The sequence below is a fragment of the Schistocerca serialis genome, chromosome 5, assembly GCF_023864345.2.
Source record: "Schistocerca serialis cubense isolate TAMUIC-IGC-003099 chromosome 5, iqSchSeri2.2, whole genome shotgun sequence".
NCBI lineage: Eukaryota > Metazoa > Arthropoda > Insecta > Orthoptera > Acrididae > Schistocerca > Schistocerca serialis.
Window position 1 is genome coordinate 288,788,975 of NC_064642.1, and position 24,985 is coordinate 288,813,959.

Genomic DNA, 24,985 nt, shown 5'->3' on the forward strand with positions numbered 1-24,985 from the left:
TGTTTAGTATGTGCTTAAAAACGTGCTGGAAGAGATTGATACGACAGTTGTGGCAATAGAATGATATGAAAGTTTCTTATTTGTTTAATCACATAGTAAATTAGCAATGTAATATAAGTTTCTTGTATTATTATTTAAATAAACTAAACTTAAACTGTGATTTAGTTCATACATTTTTCCCTTGGCAGGATAATAACAGCTTTTGACTATATGTGTACAAAGTGTGACACGTGGCCCCCCATGTTACAAAAATCGGAGCGACTGCTCAAGGGTTAACTGAATGTCTGCAGTCTCTCTTCTTGCTACCAAGTCAGTTATCACTTGTTTATAGCATTCCCACAGTTCCAGTTTCCCTAGCAAGAGAATCATTACTTTGTCAACACTTGCAACCTAATTTACACAAGACTCTACTCCTCACCTCTCACATACACAGACAAACCCCTCAAAACCCTTCCCATAACAAAGCTGCCATTAATGATTGCATTTTCTAGTGCCTCACACTCATTGAACCCATCAACTTTTTATATGTTTGGTGGTCAACAACTTTCTGATCCATAACTAATTCCCCATTAGAGGCCTGATCTATGTACAAATACACTACAGTCAATGGTTCTCTCATGGCCCATTTTTATGCCAAATACTTAATGGGGCACCTAAATGGTTTATTTCCATTCATCACACACCTTAAATGGGCTAGTCTGCTTTCAATTCAGGGCAAATATCTTCATATGTGAACCAAAGACAAGAACAGCATCTGTTTCTTCCACCAAACTCTCAACACATACTACTATAGCCACTTAAATTTGGCTTACTCAGGTCAGGCTCCATAAAAATCTGTATCCATATCAAACACATAACTTATAAACAGTGCTTTATATTTAAACTTGTCAACAACTCCACTCCAAAATCTGTTTATATTAAACATTTTTGTATTATATCTGCAATGGGTAACACAAGCTGCTCAGTATACTACAAAACTTCATCAGGATCTTTAAAGCTGAGAGAGTCCATGACAATTTTCGAATGAAATTTCTTCATGATGCCAACAAATCCATTTCTGTTGTGAACCAGCCATCAATGAGTACTCTCCTTTTCACACAATGATTCTCAAGCCATGAAAACCTCAATGACATATTTTCTCTCAGGCTTTGTCTACCTCATGTAATGTACAAAGCTGAGAGATATCCTGTCAAAACCTCTACCCTCATCCCCAAAGTGGTACTCCCTCACACATCAACCCATGTTTTATCATAACCTGTCTCAACATAATTACTTCTCCCTATCTTATATTCCAATGACTGTTCCCCCAATGAAGATCCATGTGCTAGACCTCTCTCATACAGTAAGCTACTACCTCCTACTGCAAATAGTAACCACTATTTCCTATCCAGTCAGAGACAGATCTCTGTGTGGAGGCAGCCATATGATATACTAAGAGCTCAGCACTTACTGTGCAGTGTTCTATGTGGACATGACAACTAACCAGCTGTCTACTTACTCAAATGGCTGCTGCCAAACTGTGCCTAACCATTAACTCAGTAACATGGATGATGAACATGATGCATCACAACATCAGTGACTACAATATTAACAAAATTTCATAAAATATGTGTTCTGCATCCCTCTACAAGCACATGCTACCTTGAAATGTACAGAGGAGAACTGTCCAGCATTGGCTCTGTTCACATAAAACCTTTTTTACAGACTTTCAGCAGCCTCGAATAGTTTTCCAGTAGAGTTCCATGCTTTTATCTCCTTCCCATTCCCTTGCTGTCACCCTTTCCTCTACTATCATTTTCAAACTTCTTCCTCTTCTGTCATGACACTGTAATTTCCTGCTACAAGTGCTCCTTCTCACTCTTTCCCTCATGATCTAATTTCTCAGTTTAGTGAGTGTGTCCAGAATTGAAAGTCATTTGGTCACTGTTGCTAAGATTACTATCTCCTCATTTCTTGACTCTCAGTACATTTATATTCTCTCCTTGCTCCACCCCATATCCCATGTCACTATATTTTAATCCCTACCACAATACCTATCTGATTGGACAAAACTGTTCATAGACAGTGACACCAAACTCACAAAAGTGGGTGAGAGTATCTAGTAAATGCTGCTGCTACTGTCCTCAGGATGCCACATTCAACAGTAAAAATCAAACAATGGAAAATCCAGGATGTACTGTAACCATATAATGAAAAGGAAAGTTGCTACTCACCATATAATGGAGATGATGAGTCGCAGACGGACACAACAAAAAGACTGTCACAATATACGCTTTTGGCCGACAAGGCCTTTGTTGAAAACAGACAGCAGACACACAAAACAAACACACACACACACACACACACACACACACACACACACACACACACACACACACACGACTCAAGGCTCTGGCATATGAGGCCACACTCAGTCACACAGTCAATAGTTATGTATTCCTCTATATCCTGTGGGTCTATTCTACTGACATGAGGAGTGCAGCTGACACCACCAGCAAGAGAGATTAAGTCTGTCCTAGCACTAATCATAATGAGTATGCTTGTGTTAATAGTATAACACGTCCCACAGCAATCACTGTATGAAACCAACTTACCTGTTTTTGGGATACTCATTTGAATAACTCTGTAACTATGATTCTGTGCTCATTATTGATGTTTTGGCTATAAAATGGATTTCATTTTGCAGTTTTTGGAACTGTCTTGAGTAGGCAAGCTTTCAGACTTTTAGGTACAATTTGATATTTGACATTTGGGTTGCTATGTTCTGATCTTTTTACATCATAGTGTTTTTCCCACAGTGTTTCTCCTAAGCCATACATCCCTCTCCTAACCCACATGTTCCTCTCCCCCATAACCATTCACCACCACTCTCTCTGATGCTACACCTCATTTAACACAACTGTTTAGGAAATTAAACATGATAGTTGGCAGACAATTAGAAAGCTTCCAACTGCAGGGGTGAGAGGAAATTGTTTTAGAAATCTGCAGATTTGGCACAGACACACTGTTAGCTCTCCCTGTCACTGCTCAGTCTTCTGAAATTTGAAATGTCTCATTTTAGGACTATCAATCACACATCCCAACTCATCCTCATTCCAATTCTCTCCCACTACTCTTTTGTACTCTGAAGGTATGAACACTTCCAACAACTTGTTGCATCACAAGCCAGTGTGCCAGAATGTGACACAATATAAAGTAGCAGACCAAAATCTCAAATGCCCAATAGAAAACATTATTTTTATCTCTAAGTCACCCATACATAGTGCATCTTCTTAATAAAAGCCACTTATAGAGTTAGGAAGTGGGACTGTGCCGATGCAACAAGTAATATTGGTGCACTTGACACACACACACACACACACACACACACACACGCACACACACACACACACACACACGCACACACACACACACACACACACACACACACACACACACACACAGCTGTACTCCCTGCAATACAATGTCAGTATTTAACTGATGTACACTGGCACTACATGAGAGTATGATAAATCATGGTTGAACTTCCATTAGTATATAATGAAATTTTGTATACTGACAAGAATATTCTTAATAAATATGTAGTTATCATTGACAGCATCTCTTATTCCAGAAGAACAGCAGCTGATAAGAGCTCAATATTTTCTTCATCATTATGTGGTTTCTTTAATTTTTATGTGAACAGTGCACCTAATCATTCAACCTTGATTCAATTCATTGGTTTTCTGCATACATTTTCATTGTTTTAGCCAATTTGAGAAAAGAAATAAGCCAACTGAGACCCAGTGTGAGCAATTTTTCCAATATTGACAGTAATGTGGATCACTGTCAGTTCCAGTAAATACTGTATGTTAATTCCTAAATAATCTCAAAAACATTTTGTTACACCAGACAATTATGGAAATGGCTGAGAGGAGGGAGAGTGGGAGAATCAGAGAGAAAAATGGGAGGGGAGGGCGAGAAGCAGGTGTGAGGCTGCAATAAGATGAGACACACATGCAGGCACTCAAGAAAATGCACATGTGGACCTCTCCATATGACCCATTAAAGGCTATTTGGAACACCAAGCTGGGAGGAATGCCAAGGCACCTAAATATAAAATTTAAGAAGAAGAACCCACAGTTTTACTACAACAGTTACAGTGAAACTTCAATCTGATATTAAACTTTCATTTACAGATTATTTAAAGTATCTGACATGCTCAGTAGAAAAATCACATATAAAGCCTGATGAATTGAAAATAAGGTAGTATTTTCTCAACAGTGAGTAAGTTAATTTGATATACAAGAAAGGTAAGCTCCAATATGAGTACATACCTGACAAATCAATTTTGTTAGAGGAGCAGTTGCCACCATTTGAAATATTCAAATGATTGCTGTCAGGCAATACTCCTATCAAGAATAGGATTATCAGAGAGCATGCAGTGTGTGGTGGTTATTTGATTACAAGACCCTATGAAGCTACCCTGATTTATATTTGAGGCACTGAGAACCACAAGGGCCTAAAGCCCAAACACAAAGTTTTAAGAAAAATAGATGTTCTTGAAAATAAAATTTGTAGACAAATCACCAGTCTCATAGATCTGGACTGTTTTTGGCCAAGTCTCAACACACTATATTTCATATGAAACAACAATGTACCTTCTGTATATTATGAAATATTAATTAAAATTTAGGACTATATTATTAATGTAAATTAACAAAATTTGCATATGCAGGCTAGTGACAACAGTGTTTCTGACAGTTGTAAAGTTTGTAGTTAATGTGAAACTAGACTCACAAAATAAAGAGCAGATACCAAATGCACCACATGCACAATTATGACCTATTCCAACACTTTCTGGTACTCACTATCATCATTTTTATTAAGCACACGCTGTGGATTGAGCTTCTGATAAAACTGCTGATGTACCTGTGACTATGGGGTAATACTACTATATACATAATGTAGAGGTTAAATTATATTGGCATGGCTAGAAAACAACTGAGCAGTGCTTTGTGCTTAGGTTCAAAAATGGTTCAAATGGCTCTGAGCACTATGGGACTTAACTTCTAAGGTCATCAGTCTCCTAGAACTTAGAACTACTTAAACCTAACTAACCTAAGGACATCACACACATCCATGCCCGAGGCAGGATTCAAACCTGCGACCATAGCGGTCACGCGGTTCCAGACTGTAGTGCTGTTAACCACTTGGCCACACCGGCTGGCTTTCTGCTCATAGTAACTGCAGTTATTCTGCCATGAAAAAAGCTTTCAACAGTGATTCCAGATCAATGTAATTATGTATCAGCTACATGTGTAATGTTGCTTTTTCTTTTAATTTAATCATGGGTATTTACTCATTTGAAATGCAGGATCACACAACGATATTGTGAATGTGATCTTGGACTTCTTTTCTTGCAATGCCTCTATACTGATGTCATGAGATCAACAGTGGAATTGTACCTCAAAACTCCACAGCCTTCCTATTATTTTCTTTGTTCTACTATGACCCAGCTATCTCCCACATTTAGGTTTTCTCAATTTGCCAACTGCTAATAAATTATGTCTGGCATGGTTACTTCACAAATCATGGCCTATGAAGTAGTCACAGGCCTTTTTACCTATGAGGAGTGATCCATATTGATTGACACTTTATTCATTCCCATCATTCATTGTGTGCCATCTGATGCACCATTACAGTCATAAGTATGTGGTACTTTATCCTCTCACTGGTGACAAGACAATCACTATAAGCACACAGTGCAGCCCATTTTCCCAACTGCTTCATTTCAAGAGCAGATAACATGGAGTGTAATCATCAAGGACAGCACTGGATGATGAAGTTTCTGTTGAAGGAGGGTGTAAACAGTTCAGATATTCACAGGTGATTGGCAGCACTAAGTGGAAAGTATGCAGCACCACAAAAAATTCTGTGCAGTTGGGCATAAGGCTAGAAAATTGGCCACATATCAAAGGAGAAAGAACCAGTTCTGGTAGAAAAGAGACTGTGGTAATATCAGGCAGCATCTCAAGAGTGGAAATCATATCTATGCGAATAAATGCATCAGGTTCACGGAACTATTGATGGCCACATGACTTAACTGAAGCACTCTGCACCTCACAATGAACAAACATCTTAAGCTTGGAAAGGTGTCCACTACATGGGTGCCCAAATCACTGAATGCAGCACAAACACAACAGCACAAGGACATGTGCAGTGATCTCCTTCAAAACCACCATCAGGATCCAGAAAGTTTTGTGTCCAGAGTTGTGACAAGACTTGGGTCCAGTGCCATGAGACACAGACTGAAGCACAATCAATGTAGTGGCCACATACAGGCCAGTCCCTGCTGAAAATGTTCTGTATGGCATGTTCTGTGGGAAAACACATAATGATAGTCTTTTGGAAGGATGGAATCCTCCTGATTGACTGGCTGGAACCAGGAACCATTATTAACAGCACAGTGATGTGAAGGCTCTTTGGAGGTTGTGCCATGGAATTCAAAAGGTATGCCCAGGAAAATGGGCAGAACAAATGTTCTTGCAACATGACAACACTCATCCCCAAAAACTAGTCAGATGACCAAGGCTTCCATTGCCGACATGGTGCTCCAGGTACAGCCACATACACCATATTCTCCTGACCTGGACCCTTACCACCTATTCAGGGCTATGAAAAACCCCTGAGCAGACATCATTTCATATATGTCCACAGGCGTGAGCAGCTGTACTGTGAGACATGTGAAAGACTTCGAAAAAAGGTATTCGAGGAGGGCCTACCAAGTGTGTGCAGCTCAATGGAGACTATGCTCAGAAAGTGCATGTGTCAGTTAAGGCATAGAGGTTATTACAGATAAACAATATTAGAGAAGGGAAGTTGATACTCGCCATATAGTGAAGATGCTGAGTCACAATAGGCACAACAACAACAAAATTCACACAGCTATAGCTTTCAGCCGTTAATGCCTTTGTCAAAAGGCCCAAACCTATAATTGTGTGAATCTTTTTGTTGTACCTATCATGACTCAGTATCTCTGCTATATGGTGAGTAGCAACTTTCCTTCTCTAATATTGTTACATTCCATCCTGGATCTTCCATTGTTTGATTATTACAGAGAGAGAGAGAGAGAGAGAGAGAGAGATAATAAACTTCAGCCCTTGACCACCATATTCATGGAATAAGTGAACATAACTTTATTTGATAATTTCTCCAATGTATTTGCAACTACTTTCACATGTCAAGAAGCAAAGTGGTTTTAATGTTAAACATGCAGGAGAAAAATGCCTTTCATGGTGAAGAAAGCTTTTGGAATTGGACTTTTGGATACAACATGCCTCTTGTTACACCGATCAAAAACTGATTAATACATGTATAGAAAATAATTTTAAATTACTTTTGACAGTTAGTTATTTGTCTTTGATGAAGGTTGTGAAGGTGATTAGTGAAAGCTTGGGACAGTACATAAGTTGCTGTAGCAAGAGATCTGAGAACATTTTATCCATTCATGCCTGATGTCTTCACAGTTCGCAGTATGTATTTGCTCACGCTATTTCTGACTGTTAATACAGAGCAATGTTTCATGTTGAGTCACAACACAGACAGAGAGAAATACCATATGTGTGATAACATAATTGCATTGGAAAGTTCATTCTCTCCTCTTATAACTGACAGAGTAAAATGTTATGAATGAATATATTGTGTTGAGGTTCAGGAAATTCCTTTGTAATGATCATATAATTCAGTGGGATAGAACTAAACTAAACTCCTGCTGAACAGGTCATGAAGGCCCAACAGTACCAACTGGCCACTGTGTCATCCTCAGGCCATAGGTGTCACTGGATGCGGATATGGAGGAGCATGTAGTCACCACACTGCTCTCCCAGCCGTATGTCAGTTTCCGAGACTAAATTCAGTGAGATCCTCAGTAATTATTCAGTAATTTGGGTTTTCCCACCTTGGGTCAACTTCTGTAAAATTTCATGGCCAACAAAACACATCATAATATAATGTATTAAAATAATCTGCACCACACATTACAACATCATAGTGTTTGGTGAGGCTAATGCAGGAATTTTACTAACAAATACAATCCAGGTATGTAAGTTTTACCTTTAATACCATTACTGTCTATGTCTGCTGCATTTGAAAGACTAATGCCAAAACCTCGAAGATGTGGATAAATAAGGGCAGCAGTAATTTTTTGTGACAGTTTCAGACCTTCATAACCTCCATTATAGATGTATACTGCACCACGTCCATTGTCTTCATATGGAGCACCAACAGCTACATCTGAAACAATACTCACTGTAAATCCTAGGCATCTTGTGTTGTGTATAAATAAACAACATGCAGGAAAATTCTAGGTTAAACTTTGTTAAACTATCAGATTCATTTGATTTACATCACATTCATAAAATAAGTTGTATGTTAATGATATTATATTTTAGATACAAGAAAAAAAGAGGAAAAGTCAGACTCATTTTACACTATGATAATATTCATATAAAATAGTTAATTTTATACACACAGTTCCCACTCATTTAAACAAATGTTTTTATTTCACTGTAACTCTTACATCACGGACACATTATGATAGAGCACAGCTATTTAAAAGAATCATATAAAAAAAATTCAGGTTCAACAATGAAGTTCCAAAATACACTCCTGGAAATGGAAAAAAGAACACATTGACACCGGTGTGTCAGACCCACCATACTTGCTCCGGACACTGCGAGAGGGCTGTACAAGCAATGATCACACGCACGGCACAGCGGACACACCAGGAACCGCGGTGTTGGCCGTCGAATGGCGCTAGCTGCGCAGCATTTGTGCACCGCCGCCGTCAGTGTCAGCCAGTTTGCCGTGGCATACGGAGCTCCATCGCAGTCTTTAACACTGGTAGCATGCCGCGACAGCGTGGACGTGAACCGTATGTGCGGTTGACAGACTTTGAGCGAGGGCATATAGTGGGCATGCGGGAAGCCGGGTGGACGTACCGCCGAATTGCTCAACACGTGGGGTGTGAGGTCTCCACAGTACATCGATGTTGTCGCCAGTGGTCGGCGGAAGGTGCACGTGCCCGTCGACCTGGGACCGGACCGCAGCGATGCACGGATGCACGCCAAGACCTTAGGATCCTACGCAGTGCCGTAGGGGACCGCACCGCCACTTCCCAGCAAATTAGGGACACTGTTGCTCCTGGGGTATCGGCGAGGACCATTCGCATCCGTCTCCATGAAGCTGGGCTACGGTCCCGCACACCGTTAGGCCGTCTTCCGCTCACGCCCCAACATCGTGCAGCCCGCCTCCAGTGGTGTCGCGACAGGCGTGAATGGAGGGACGAATGGAGACGTATCGTCTTCAGCGATGAGAGTCGCTTCTGCCTTGGTGCCAATGATGGTCGTACGCGTGTTTGGCGCCGTGCAGGTGAGCGCCACAATCAGGACTGCATACGACCGAGGCACACAGGGCCAACACCCGGCATCATGGTGTGGGGAGCGATCTCCTACACTGGCCGTACACCACTGGTGATCGTCGAGGGGACACTGAATAGTGCACGGTACATCCAAACCGTCATCGAACCCATCGTTCTACCATTCCTAGACCGGCAAGGGAACTTGCTGTTCCAACAGGACAATGCACGTCCGCATGTATCCCGTGCCACCCAACGTGCTCTAGAAGGTGTAAGTCAACTACCCTGGCCAGCAAGATCTCCGGATCTGTCCCCCATTGAGCATGTTTGGAACTGGATGAAGCGTCGTCTCACGCGGTCTGCACATCCAGCACGAACGCTGGTCCAACTGAGGCGCCAGGTGGAAATGGCATGGCAAGCCGTTCCACAGGACTACATCCAGCATCTCTACGATCGTCTCCATGGGAGAATAGCTGCCTGCATTGCTGCGAAAGGTGGATATACACTGTACTAGTGCCGACATTGTGCATGCTCTGTTGACTGTGTCTATGTGCCTGTGGTTCTGTCAGTGTGATCATGTGATGTATCTGACCCCAGGAATGTGTCAATAAAGTTTCCCCTTCCTGGGACAATGAATTCACGGTGTTCTTATTTCAATTTCCAGGAGTGTATAAACAATAACAGAAAGATATAAATAAATCAAAGACAAATCTATTTTTTAAATGTAATTCATTTTACAAATATTAATAGTGAGTAAGGAAATAAGTCAACAGACTGCCATGGACTGTCAGTGGGAAATTATCTATGCTGGTATCTACACATACATCTACATTTACATCAATACTGGGCATATCACTGTGAATTGGATGGCAGAAAGTACCTCACTGTATCACAATTTGGGACATCTTCCCACTCCATTTCCATATGGAGTGCAGGTCGATAGTCTACTTAAATGCCTCAGTGAATGCTATAATGACTAATGAGATTTGATTTGATTTATTTCTTAATTTCCATGAAATTTATTTGCATTTTGAGAATTTTGTAATTCTGAATGTAGACTGATGGAAGAGCAGATGACACGATGTTTGACTTTGTGCTGGGAGATGTTAAAGAGGTTTTCTAAGAGACAATAACAGTACACAAATAACATCATGACAGGTGACAAGACTTGGCTGTAGTATTATGATGCACTGACTAAGACTCAAAACAAAGTTTGGGTCTTCGAAGGTGACATAGTGCCTGCCCAAAGTCAACCAGTCTTTGAAGAACCTGAAACCAAAGTAAAGAAAGGACACTTGGTTCCTCCATCACGACAATGCTCCAGCTCACCACACCAAACTTTGCACCAACATTTGAGAGGTAAGGACTGAAATTCCTTGACCACCCTTCTTACAATCCAGACTTTGCTCCTTGTGACTTTGCACTGTTCCTGCATGTGAAAATGAAGTTGAAAGGAGTGTAGTTTTCGAGTGATGAAGACCTCCTGAAGGCTTGGGTCAACGAGTGTGCCTTACTCCCTACAGAAACTTGGGAGAACTGGTTTAGGAATTGGTTTTGAAAGATGTAGAGGTGTATTCAGTGTGGCAGAAATTACATCAAAAAACTTAAATAAATAAAGCTGTATTACAAAACTTTCCAAGTACCCCTTGTAAAATTGCGAATGACTGATGTGTTGTCCAAAGGATACTACTCTTTCCACTTTTTAAAGTGTGATGCTTTATATTTAAAAACATCTAAAGCAAGTTACCAATATTTGCATTTGAAACTTATCAATATCTGACTAATTATATAATCATCCTTTATCAGACAATACTGAACTGCAGGTAACTGCATCATCTGTAAAATGTCTGATTTTACCACTAATATTGTTTGCAGTATACAATGCGAACAGCGAGAGTCCCAATATAGTTACCTGTGATATGCCTGAAGTTACTTCTACATCTGTTGATGAATCTCCATTCAAGATAACATGCCGTGTCCTAGCCTCCAACAAATTCTCAATCCAGTCACAAATACCGTATAATACTCCATGTGATCATACTTTTGGTAATGAGCTTATGTGAAATACTGAGTCAAATGCCTTTCAGAAGTCAAGGAACACAGCAAATACCTGACTGATGTGATTCCCTGTTTGTATCAAAACATGTGGTGTGTGATAGAAATCTTCTCAGTGACAAATCTAAAGTGTTCAGTGAGAACAATTTACGTGTGCAACAATAAGAATGCAGTGGGAATGCATTTACATCTGTTGGACGAATATTATGAAAACAAACCGTCAAAACCAACGTTTCATGGCAATTAATCTGTAAAAAACACACCACATGTCATAAAGAAAGTGTGTAAACTGTCTGAGAATGAATCACGATTCAAAACTGGTAACGGTAACCTTTGAATAAAAGAACTGAATGTAAATTTGTGGCTGGTTGCTGTCCTAACATCATCAACATTTGTCTTCAAACAACAGCCACGGTGTCCATCATGTCATCATATGACAAAATTACATTCAGCTACTGTCCTCTTGACAGCCAAATGTCTATCATTCAGCCTCTTCCCTTCTATAGGCTTATCCTTTTTTTTAATCATAGTCACTCTTTAAAAGCTTCTTTACAGTGACTGTATACCATGGAGAATCCCCCCAACATGGAGAATCCTTCCCACCATAAGCAGTTTTTCTAATTACAAATCTATCCAGTGGTTTGTCAGCTACTCTTTTAAACTTGAGCCATATCTCCTCTACATTTTCAAGTTATAAAGGGAAGGTAAACATTTAAGGCATGATGTAATCTTGAAGTCTGAGAGGTGGCCGTACGGTGCGGCCAGCACGGGTGATAGCAATAGGGGCAGGAGGATTCAGGAAAGGCGAAAGAGAAGGGGGGGGGGGGGAGATTACTCTTATAAATAAAACATTATTGGAGCCTACATAGGCTGAAATGTCATTTTGTAAAGTACCAGGAGCCACAATGAAGCACTGTAATAGCTTAATGTCTCTCTGGTCAGATGGCACTGAATAGTTTTGAATTTCAAATAAAAAAAGAAAAGTGTCTACAAGTTGTATTTTTATAGAGTCCTCATCATAGTCACTCAAGTTCACTTGAAACACTAGTTCATTACTGCTGGCACTCGGAGGCGTGAAGTATAAAAGAGGGGGGCCTTGACTTGCAAAGAGTGTTTGATTAGGTTGTGGAGAAGGGAGAGGACAGGCCTCTGAAGTTTTCTGCAAAACAAATTCATTATTGTGTATGTCGGTGTAGTTAAGGATCCATGCTGGTTTCAAGCGCTCAATGGACACGACAGATGGTTTGTTCTTAAAGAAGATCGTATAAGCATTTTCAGAGCGTGACAGGACCTGGTATGAACCAGTGTAGGGTGGAGTAATGGGTGGACGCACGGCATCTTGTGTAAGCATCACGTAGTTACAAGAACTGAGGTGTGGGTGAATGAAAACCAGAGGGGTAGCATGCGATCGAGGTTGCGAAATCGTAACTTGGTGATATACTGTCGAACCTATTGTACCAACTCGGGAAGTTGATCCTCGGGAAGTAGAGGAGGATCACCAAGAAAATCCGCCAGAAGTGTGAGGTTTTCTCCATATACCATCTCAGCAACTGACGCTTTAAGGTCTTCTTTGAAAACCGTCCTCAAACCTAAAAGCACCCAGGGGAGTGCCTCAGTCCAAGAAGAAGAATGACACATGAGAGCGACCTTCAGGTTACGGTGCCATCGTTCTATTAGGCCGTTAGATTGCGGGTGATAGGCTGTAGTTCTGGATTTGTTGATACCACACAGATGACAGAGGCAAATAAACAGATTAGATTCAAACTGTCTCCCCTGGTCTGTGGTAAGTGAAGTAGGGCAACCAAAACGAGAAAGCCAATGGTGGACAAAAGCGTTAGCTACAGGGTTGGCCGTAATGTCTGCGATAGGGATAGCCTTGGCCCAATGTGTGGTATGATCTATCATGGTCAGTAAGTAACGGAAGTTGTTAGATACCGGTAATGGACCGACGATGTCCAAATGGACATGACGGAATTTACCTGAGGGCACAGTAAATTTGCCTAATGGGGGCTTAGTATGTTTGTGTATTTTGGCTCTCTGGCAAGGTATGCATGCTCTTGCTCGCTGATTACAATCTCTTTTTACATTAGGCCAAATGTATCTCTCTGTAATGAGGTGCGTAGTCGCGCGAATGCTCGGGTGAGCAAGATTGTGGATTGTGTCGAAAAAACCTTTCCTAAGAGCTTTAGGGACTATAGGACGAGGATGACCTGTTTCAATGTCACAATACAAAGAGCAATCATCATTAGGGAAGGGAAATAGAGCAATTTGTAAGGAAGTATCAGAGTCAGAGAGAAGGTGCTGTATCTCTGGGTCAGACAGCTGGAGCTCGTGTTAGCGGTGAGGATCAATAGCTGTCTTCAGGGAGGACAGGCGTGACAGGTAAGTCTGCTGCAACATTGTCATTACCCCTGATATATTGAAAGTCTGAAACATATTGTAATACCAAATCCATTTGACGAAACCTTCTGGGTAGTATATCTAATGCTGGTTTGCGGAGAGCCTCTACAAGGGGCTTGTGATCTGTGTAAACTGTCACAAGTCGGGCTTCAATATCTGTACGAAGGTACTTTACGGCCTCATAAATGGCGTAAAGTTCATGATCAAATGTGGACCACTTTCTTTGCATTTCGGTGAGCTTTTTTGAAAAGAAACACAGAGGTGTAGTACCTGTTGGTAGGGTCTGTTGCAAAACTGCACCAATGGCATTATCGCTAGCGTCTGTGGTTATAGTCAGGGAGGCTTCAGGGTGAGGGTGAGACAGGGTAATAGCGTTCACCAAGGCATACTTAAGTGAGTTGAAAGCTCGCTGCATGATCTGATCCCATTCTATGTGTCTGTCACCTGTGGTATTCTTTCCCATTAAGGCCTCAGTGAGAGGGGCTTGAAGAGATGCCGCATGTGGAATGTGGAGTCTAAAACAATTTACCATTCTTAGGTATCTACGTAGCTCTTTATAGGTTTGAGGGAGGGGAAGGTCAAGTATTTGTTGTACTCTATCTGAGGTGGGACGAATGCCTTCAGTATTGACCAAATGTCCCAGGAAAATAACCTCTGGCTTCTCCAGTTGGGATTTGTCACGATTAATCTCAACTCCGTGTCATGCCAATCTATCAAAAACCTGTTGAAGGTATTGTTTGTGTTCCTCAGCAGTTGTGGAGAAAATAATAATGTTGTCAAGGTAGCCATAGCAAAAATTAAGGCCGCGTAGAATGGTGTCAATGAATCTTTGCCAGGTCTGGGCGGCATTCTTCAATCCATAAGACATAAACAAATATTCATATAGTCCAAATGGGGTGATGATAGCGGTTTTGAGGATATCTTCTGGGTGCATCGGAATCTGATGATATAACTTCTTGCAGTATAACACAGAGAAAAAATTGGCACCGAACATAGATTGTGAAAAATCGTGGAGGTGTGGAACAGGGTAGTTATCAAGTATTGTTCTGGTGTTCAAACGCCTATAGTCTCCACAGAGTCAAAATGAATTGACCTTTTTGGGAACGACATGTATTGGGTAAGACCATGCACTGTCCAAGGGGTGGACTACACCCAAGCGTAAAAGTGCATTAATACGTTCTTTGGCAGCGGTAAGTTTTTTGCATTGAGGCGTCGGGGGCAAGATCGGACAGGCGGGTACCTCAGTTGTGTTAAGCCTGTGACAGATGCCCGTAGTAATGGCCTTGATTTTGTGAATAGGTGTGTCCGAAATATGTAGAGGGATGCAGGAAGGAGCAACGTTATCGTTGGTGCGCGGTAAGTAGGAAAGGGAACTAACGTGAAATACGTTATCATTGAACGGTTGTTCAGTGAAAGCTGCAGTGTTGTCCGTGGAGCTGCGCTGTGCGACAGCCAGTGGGGTTCCATTGACTATGGTGTTACTGCATGAAGGAACCATTGTGCGCGCATGTGCGGCGTCACCTGTAACAGCTGTCGCCTCTGTGTTTTGATGAAAGGCGGACGGTGAAGCGCAGGGTGGGGGGTTGCTGGGCGGGTTGCCATCATCGCTGTCCGGGTCGTGGCAGGCGCTGCTGTGGCTGCGTATAAACAGCGGTGCAGTATGCAGGTCCCATGTGGTTTTGTGCATGTTATTACTTTTAATCTTGATCTCCTCTCTAAACCCGCACAATTCGTCAGTCAGGACATCACAACGTTGAAGTAACTTTGCATTGTCTTCGGACAGTTGGTCGATTTCAAGGCATTGTGTAACTAAGTTCACTACGGCAGCTTTGACCTCCTTAGATAGAATAGAAACTGTCTCTTTGTCTTGTTGACAGGACGTATTCGAGCTGCATTCTGTCAGCGTGGATGGGGAAAATCTCACCAATAATTTTTGTTCAAAATCCACTGAGCAGAGGGCAGGTGTAATTAAGTCCAAAGAAAAGTTATGAGCAGTTAAGAAGTCCAATCCTAATACTGGCACGTTGATTTCTACTACCGAAAATGTCCATTCATAATTATGTGTATCATCGAGGTAAATGCGAAGTTGCGTTACACCATAAACCTTTAATGAGGAATTGTTGGCTGCTCTGATTTGGTGAGGTGAATGCATGATTGTAGAAGTGACCATTGAACGTGGAATGATGATCACATCAGCACCAGTGTCCACTAAAAACCATTTCTGAGAAGCTATATCGTGGATATACAAACGTCCGAGAGAATAATTCGGAAGTACTAGCCTGTGATCTGTTAGGTGACTTGACATCACAGTGGGGACCGGTGCGCCTATAGCGGCCCACCGTGTGTGTTTGGGTGCATTGCACAGGGTGAGCGGCAATTCCTGGCTGTATTACCATAAACAGAGTGATACCAGCAGAGAGGATAAACTTGCTGATCCTGTGTTGTTACCGGGTGAAGGACGTCACTTGAAGTTGTGGTATGGGACGGTGAAGGATGGCGTGGAATCTGGTGATCAGCCAGTGTATTCTGTCTGTTGTTTTGGAAAGATCAGCCTCTGCCATGGGGGGGGGGGGGGGGGGTGAGGCATAATATTGAGAGAGGCACACATAGATAACTTTCTTCTGTTGATTATTTTACATGCAGCGTCAGCCAGCAATAATTTCACTTGTAGAGGTTCCTGATCGTGTGATAGGAGCTGCAGTTGGATAGCTTGCGGCAGCTTTGCAACCCAGAAAGAAAGTAAAGCTTCATCTGGCATAGTTTTACTATCAAACACTGCTCTGATACATCGCCATAGTTGTGAAGGAGTTGAGTCTTTGAGATGTACATCTTGCAGTATGTATAACACAGACACTTGTGTAGTCTTAGCTAGACGTTCGCAGATCTGTTGTTTTGCCAGTGCGTAACAATTTGCGGGGGCCGCTGACAGCATTAAGTCCTGTACCCACTCAGCGTGGTCCTCTAGGGCATTAATAAGTGCAATAAATTTAACACTGTCTGAATCAATGTTTAGGGCGGTGAATATAGTCTCTGCCAAAATAAACCATGTTGTGAACCTTGGTAATTTAGAAATTTTCTCACTCTTGTGTTGTCGATGTAACAGATTTGATAGCGCAGCAGATGGAAGTGGCGGAGTGCTTATGAAGCTGTCACTCACAGCGTTCACAGTGCCTGGTTTAAACACGGCTGGCACGGGGGGCGCGGCAGGCGCAGCCGGGGCTGTGGAAACAATCTGGGCGCGACGACTGTCCAACCAGTAATTGTTGTCACTGAAATTTGTACCCATCTGTTTTTGTAGTGAGTCTTGTAGTGGGTGGGGAGAGAATGTGTCCTAAACCAATTTATCAGAAATATATGGGGAGCTCCAAGTGATCTGTGGGCTCGAAAAGTCTGTGAGGTTCATAGTGTTTGGGCACTGTTGCACACTACATGTCACAGGAGGTTGTACATATGACGCACTGTGAGTCACAAATTTAGGCACAGCATTCATGATTGGTTTGCTATAGACTAACATAGAAAAAGATTTCATAACAGGTGACATCACTGACGGTGTTGAAAAACTCCACAACGGCATTGTTGATGACAGAGAGAACTCCATGGCGTGGTACTTATCTTCCAATTTTATCCCAGTTGTTGGTGGCGTTGTGCGTAGGAAACCATGGGAAGGCAGTGTAGAGGCACCATTAGTATCATGTTGTAGTCCGAAAGGAGCAGAAGGTGAGCGATGTGGAGATGTCGAAGTAAACGGCCACATTGTCGAATCGGACGTATGTTGCATGTCGGAGGTCACCAGTATGGCGAGTGTTATACTTATAACACAGAAACCACCATTTACTTTCACTATGTAATATTTTTATTGGCACAAGATAAATCAAAACACAAAGAAGTAGTTCTCGACAATCACGGTAACAGTCATGACTAATGTCTCACACCAAAGTAAGTAAAACGAAGTACAAAAAAGCAAAGATATTAATATTTTCTGGCAGTTCTGCCACAGGTTAATGTACACACAAGATAAGCCTTTTCAAATGTGAACTGCTGGTACATCAATAACCAGTGTAGCCACCAGAATGTTAAATGCAAGCATGCAAATGCACAAGCATTGTGCTGCACAGGTGCTAGATGTCAGTCAGTGGGATAGAGTTCCATGGCTGTTGCACTTGGTCGATCAATACAGAGGCAGAAAATGCTGGTTGTGGATGACACTGGAGTTGTTGTCCATTGATAATCCATATGCGCTCAACTAGAGACAGATCTGGTGGTTGAGCAGGCCAAGGCAACATGTTGACATTTTGTAGGGCATGCGTGGTTACAATAGCAGTATGTGGACAAGTGTTATCCTACTGGAAAACACCAACTGGAATGCTGCTGATGAATGGCAGCACAACAGGTCGAACCACCAGATTGATGTACAAATTAGCAGTCGAGGTGTGTGGGATAACCATGAGAGTTCTCCTACTGTCATACAAAATCACACCCCACTCCAGGTGTAGGACTAGTGTGTCTAACACACAGGCAGATTGTCTGCAGGCCCTCAACTGGCTTTCTTCTAATCAACACACGGCCATAACTGGCACAGAGGCAGAACCAGGTTCCAGCAAAAAACACAACATACTTCTGCCCTGCCCTTCAATGAGCTGTTGCCTGACTCCACTGCACTCGCAAATGATGGTGGTTTGGGTTCAGCGAAATGCACACTACAGGGCACCTAGCTTGAGCTCTCCTTGAAGCAACCAATCTATAACAGTTTGTTTTGTCACTATGCTGCCAACAGCTGCTCAAATTGCTGTTGCAGATGCAGCACAATGTGCCAGAACCATACGGAGAACATGATGGTCTTCCCTGTTAGCAGAGCCACATAGCCATCTGGAGGCCAGTCTTCTTGTGATCATACATTTACATGACCAGCACTGCCACCACTGTCATGTGGTCATCTGGAGCCCAGTCTTCTTGCAACCAAATGTTCCTGTGATCACCACTTCCAGCAATCATCTACAGGGCCTACATTCCTGCCAAGTCTATTGGCAACTTAACAGAAGGACCATTCATCTTCTCATCATCCTATTACATGACTTTTTTCAGACTCAGTGAGGTGCTGATAATGGTGTCTTTGTTGCCTTACACAATTTCTTGGCTAACATCAACTTACCACATCCAGTCTCATGCTCATAATTGTTACAGTGTGTATTTAAAGCAAATCTGATTCACATCCTTATACTCATAGTGGTGCTACTAGTGCCACTCCTATGTAAGCGGCATGAAATCTAAATGGACATCATCTTTCAGATGTAGAAACATGCCTATCAACTCTCGTTTATGTCACACAACTCTTTATTGGTCCCCCCCCCCCCCCCCCCCCCCCTCCCGGCAGTGTATTTCCAGCATGAGTGAGGTTCTGAACTACCTGTCCAAGGTAGTTCTTGGAGAATGCATTTAGTAATGTTTTGCGATATGTCTTGTTGGGGGTGAGTCTGGATCCAGTTGTACAAGGGTTGTACCAGAAGTAAGGTTCCCAATGAGCTACAGCCTCGAGGGAAGGTACTAGGTTAAATCCAACAACAGTGCCGTATACACTGGTTCTCCCACCCTCGAGCCTGCCCATCCACAGTTCGCTAAGTTGCTCAGTGCTGGCTTGGCAGCCATCAAAGATGGAAGTGTTGATCACTGCCCCCACAAGTGTGAGGTTCATGCAGTAATCCGGTTTCTCCACGCAAGAAAGTTACCGCCCTTGGACATTCATTGGCAACTGACTAAGGTTTATGGTGAGGAGTGCATGGCCATTCAGCACATTTGCCAATGGTGCAGGGCTTTTGCTGAGTGTCAGAAAGAAGTTCACAATGAAGAATGGACTGGAAGACCACCAGTTTCAGATGCGATTGCCCAGAAGATCAACAGTGAGCCGCTCAAAGATCAGAAGCTCACTGTCCGTGAACTTGTTGAACACATTCCTGAAGCTTCTCAAGGTACAATTGAAAGAACTTTTACAGAAACATTGGGTTATTGCAGTTTTGGTGACTCTTTTGGGATTATAAGGGGATACTCTCATTGATTTCGTGCAACCTGGGATGACAATAACCTTAGACAGATATTGTGAAACATTGACCAAACTGGCACTGCTAAGAGTATCTTACGACTTCCACATCACTAGCAATTGGTTATACACAATGCTGGTGACTACTTTGAAGGTCAGTACAACTTTGAAACTTGGATCTATTTTGTACGAGGTGTAAATAAATAGTTGCCGCTATTAAAGTTCGAACTCTTATATTTGTTTTTGTTTCATGTAAATCAGAAGTTGTTTACATTGCATGGTGTTCTGCGGACTTAAATAGAGCCTAAATTTGTTACTGCTTATGAATCCATGTGTGAACAGCTTGATTTAAATGCATAGTAAGTATATTGCTCAAATTCTACTTTATTATTGTTTGCATTCATTTCTTGTACTTTCTCACATTTAATGGAGAAATCCATGATAGCTTTTGGCAGAATTGGTATGCAACTTTATTACACCTTGTGACAGAATGAGTATGTAATTCCACTTTGAATGGTACTGCTTCTTGCCACTGAGTGTCACATATTTCACTGTGGTTTGCAGTGTATGGATGTAGATGTAGATGTAGATGTAGATGAGTATGCTTTGTACTCTTAGTGACAAGAATGCTCTTCCTTGCAAATACCAGAAATGCACCAGCATTAATACTAATGTGTTCAAACATTATTAACCAGGACTTCAAACAATACATTTTAGCAGAAATCATGTACTAAAAAACACCATTTGCAGCGAAAATTTCTGAGATCACCTTTAAATACGAGACATTATGAAAAATGGATGTGAACAATAATAACATAGAATATGAGCAATATAATTAAAACAAATTTAAATTGAGCAGTTCACACTTTATTACTGCTTACAAAAGCAGTAATAAACAGCCATGAGTCCACAGATTACCATGCAATGAAACAAACTCCTACTTCATATGAAACTAAAACAAATATGGAATGATTTACTTCACCCAATGTTAAGGATGTGAGAAAAAATTTAATAGTATGCAGTGCAAATATTATATTTACAATGCAGTTCAAAGAGGGCAATACACACATTAACGTCATAATCAGGAACAGACTGTGACAAAATCAGCTTATGAGTTGGGTTTTGTCATGTCAGATGATTTATTTGATTGTCACATGTGCCAAATTATTTTCACCTGATAATATCCACATGGTCAAAATTGCAATATGGGATTTACAAATAAATAATTATACAGTCAAAAGGCACCCACAATGTTATTTACAAAATATTACATGTTGTGAACCTCAGGAGGTCAGGAGTTAAGATTATATTTTGATGAGACTTCTTGAATGTATTACATTGCAAAGTAACAAAAACTTCACTACTAAACCACCAGGCCCATCTATAAACTTTAAATTAAAAATATTGCCACCTAATACTCTTATTTTGCAAAGCAACAATACAAATTTATATGCCATATTTTCCTGTATTGGAACTTCACGTCCGACCACTAGGAGTACTGCTGTCATTTTCTGTTTCCATATCATAACATGGGCCTCACATGTATTATAATATGGTCTTCTGTGGCCGGCTGCAGCCACAAATAGGTAGACTTTAATACCAAATGACTGTCACAAGTGAGTGTGAACAATGTTTAGGAGTGACAGGAAGGTGTGTGGTGCAGTTTTGCATTACGGGGTGACCGTGGATGTTGAATAAAAGTGTTGTGTTGAGAATATTAACTCTACTTGTGGCATGCACATGGGTTTTTTTTAGATTAGGTTCCTCCCCAAGGGTAAGAAGCCATTAGCCTGAAAAATTACCAGTTCATGACACCGATGTGGATGCACCAACCATAAAAATTGTTAGTTCTTCTGGACTGGTCATTCCAAAGGATTTAAATATGCTAAATCTCATGTTAGTAAATTGACAAAGTGACTATTGCAAGATCCCTGAGTTTTTCTCTAAAATAAAGAGTAATAATGCCAATATTGTAATAATTACCAAAAGCTGGTTGAAATCAGACATAAATAGCAGTGAAATTTTCAACTCAGAGTGGACAATTTTTAGGAAGGATAGGACTGTTGCTATGGGTGGAGGTGTGATCTTTTCAGTTGAAAGCTGTTTAAACGCAGTTGAGATCAGTACTGGGTCGGACTGTGAAATAGTCTGGATAAAGTCGCCAATCAGACAAGCAGTGATCATTGTATTAGGATGTTTTTATAGACCATCAGCATCCACAACAAGCATTGCAGAACATTTCAGGGAAAGTCTTGAGTACATAGGAAATAAATATCCAAATTATCCATTAGTTATAGGTGGAGACTTTAATCTGGCATCCACTGACTGGGAAAATTGCACATTTATCACAGGGGGCAGAAGCAAAATCTTGTGTGAAGTTATTATAGGAGTGCTATCAACACACACCCTGAGCAATTGGTTAGAAAACCAACTCAAGATGGGAACATATTAGATATCTTGGTGATAAACAGACCTGATGTATTGGAGGAAGTTAATCTAGAAGAAGATATTAGTGACCATAATGTCATTGTGGCTACGTGGAAGTTGCAAAAAAACCAAAGAAACAGCATCGAGTTTTGTTGTTTGGGAAAGCAAATGAAAGTGTTATTAATGCATATTTTCATAGTCAGCTCCAAGCATTCACTGTGGGACTCAAAGATATTGAGCATCTTTGGTCGGAATTTAAAGCTATTGTCCACTACATGCTAGAGGAGTAAGTGCCTAGCAAAAATATAGGGGAGGGAAAGGATACACCTTGGTTCAACAAACTTATTAGGAAGTTGCTGAGAAAGCAGAGCATTTTGCACAGTCACTTTAAATGTAGTTGCTTCCCCACTGACAAACAGAAATTATGCAAAATGAAAGCAGATGTCAAAAGGTCAATGAGAGATTCTTCTAACAAATTTGAAAGCAATATTTTGTCTGCAGATTCTAAAAATAATGTAACAGATGATGATAAAAAGAAGGCTGAAATTCTAAATTTAGCTTTCAAAAACTCATTTACAGTAGATGACTGCAGCACCATTCCCCCTTTCAACTGTTGAACAAACACAAGGATGGTTGACATAGTGTTTAAAGTATTTGTGATTGTAAAACAGTTAACATTCTTAGACGCCAGGAAGGACTCTGGCCCAGAAAGTATCCCAGTAAGATTTTATGTTGACTATGCTACAAATATAGCACCATTCTTATCCATCATCTATCAGAGATCACTGTAACAGTGGAAAGTTCCAAGGGACTGGAAGAAGGCCCAGGTCATAGAAATCTATAAAAAGGGGAGAAAATTGGATGCACATAATTACCGGCCAATTTCACTGACATCAATTTGTTGTAGAATTGTGGAACATATTTTGTGTTCAGACATAATGACCTTTCTAGACTCTGAGAAGCTCATCTGCAGAAACCAGCATGGTTTAAGGAAACAGTGGTCATTCAAGACACAGCTGGCCCTCTTTGTGCATGATATACAACAGGCTCTGGATACTGGCTCCCAGGTTGATGCCATATTCCTCGACTTTCAAAAGGCATTTAACTCAATTCCGCACTGTTGCTTGCTCCAAAAAGTGCAAATTTATGGTTATTCAATGACATATGCAGTTGGATAGAAGGTTTTCTAACAGACGGAGAGTAGTATGTTGTCCTGAATGGGGAGACTTCAACAGAAACAAGTGTAACATCAGGTGTGCCCCAAGGCAGCGTAATAGGTCTGCTGCTTTTTATGATTTACATAAATGATCTGGTTGATGGTATTGACAGTGGCATTAGACTGTTTGCCAATGATGCTGTAGCCCACAGGAAAGTAGTATCACACAAAAGTTGTGAACAAATCAATGAGGATTTGCAGAAAATAAATGCATGGTGTAATGACTAGCAGTTATCTCTCAATATTAGTAAGTGTAACCTACTGCGTATAACAAAGTGAAAATCCACATTAATGCATGAGTACAAAATAAATGCCCAGTCTCTAGAATTGGTAACATCCATCAAGTATCTGAGTGTGACTATTCAAAATGGTCTCAAATACAACAATCCGATTACACAACTAATGGGTAAGGTGAACTCTAGATTGTGGTTTATTGGTAGAATCCTGAAGTGATGCAGTCCTTCAACAAAGAAATTTGCTTACAATACTTTAGTTTGTCCAGGCTTATTGTTCGTCTGTATGGAACCCTTACCAGCTGGGTCTGATTCAAGAGACTGAGAAGGTCCAAAGAAGAGTGGTAAGATTTGTGATTGGTACATTTAGCCATCATGAGAGCGTTACAAATCTCCTAGAAAGTTTGAAGTGGGACACACTTGTAGACAGACAACGCACTAAATGGAAGGGGCTGCTCACTAAATTCCATAATATGATCATTGCCGAGGATGTAGAGCATATATTATTAACACCAACTTTCAAATTTTGCAATCACTGGCATTCAAAGATAAGGGAAATTAGAGCTTGTACTGAGGTGTTCAGACAGTCGTTTTTCCCATGCGTGATCCGCGACTGGAACAGAGGGGGAAATATGACTATGGCGTGAATTGTGCCCTCTGCCACACACTGCTTGGTAGCTAGCAGAGTATATATGTAGATGAAACTTTTCTCTGGACAAAACCAGGTAAGTGTCATTGGGGCCTGAACCTAGTGAGTGTATCAGTGTGTGTGTGTGTGTGTGTGTGTGTGTGTGTGTGTGTGTGTGTGTGCATGTGTGTGTGCATGTGTGTGTGCATGCATGTGCATGCTGTTGAACATAGCTACCGTAGTGAGGTGTTAGTTTCAACCATTTAACTTACAAAATAGTGAACAGCTTTTTGTGGAGACAGAGACCTTTGCTTCCACCAAACATTGAAAACCACACAGCATTGACTGTACTACTTCACTCTATATATAAATTATATTTATTGTCTTTAGTCTAGCATTACTTGTTTTTACAAATTGTCTGGATTAGAGGAAATTAAAAAAATTCAGTCCCATATTATCTGATAATAAAGAGAGGATGACAGAAGCAACTGATCAGGCAACTATCTAGTCCTCTTTGGTATTACTGTGGCCTGCAACATCATTTCATTGTCGTCAATGGTGTGGTCCACTTAACGACACAGCATACTGCAGCACATTT

At 41.2% G+C, this 24,985-nt stretch overlaps 1 protein-coding gene across 1 annotated transcript in view; it reads right to left on the reverse strand.

The window, feature by feature from the left end:
- The window catches only part of LOC126481907 (integrin alpha-PS5-like), a 553,290-nt gene that overhangs the window by 204,474 nt on the left and 323,831 nt on the right, over positions 1–24,985 (reverse strand). The window contains exon 11 of the mRNA XM_050105865.1: positions 8,095–8,274. Coding sequence (XP_049961822.1) covers positions 8,095–8,274 — 180 coding nt within the window. The remainder of the gene's footprint in view (positions 1–8,094; positions 8,275–24,985) is intronic.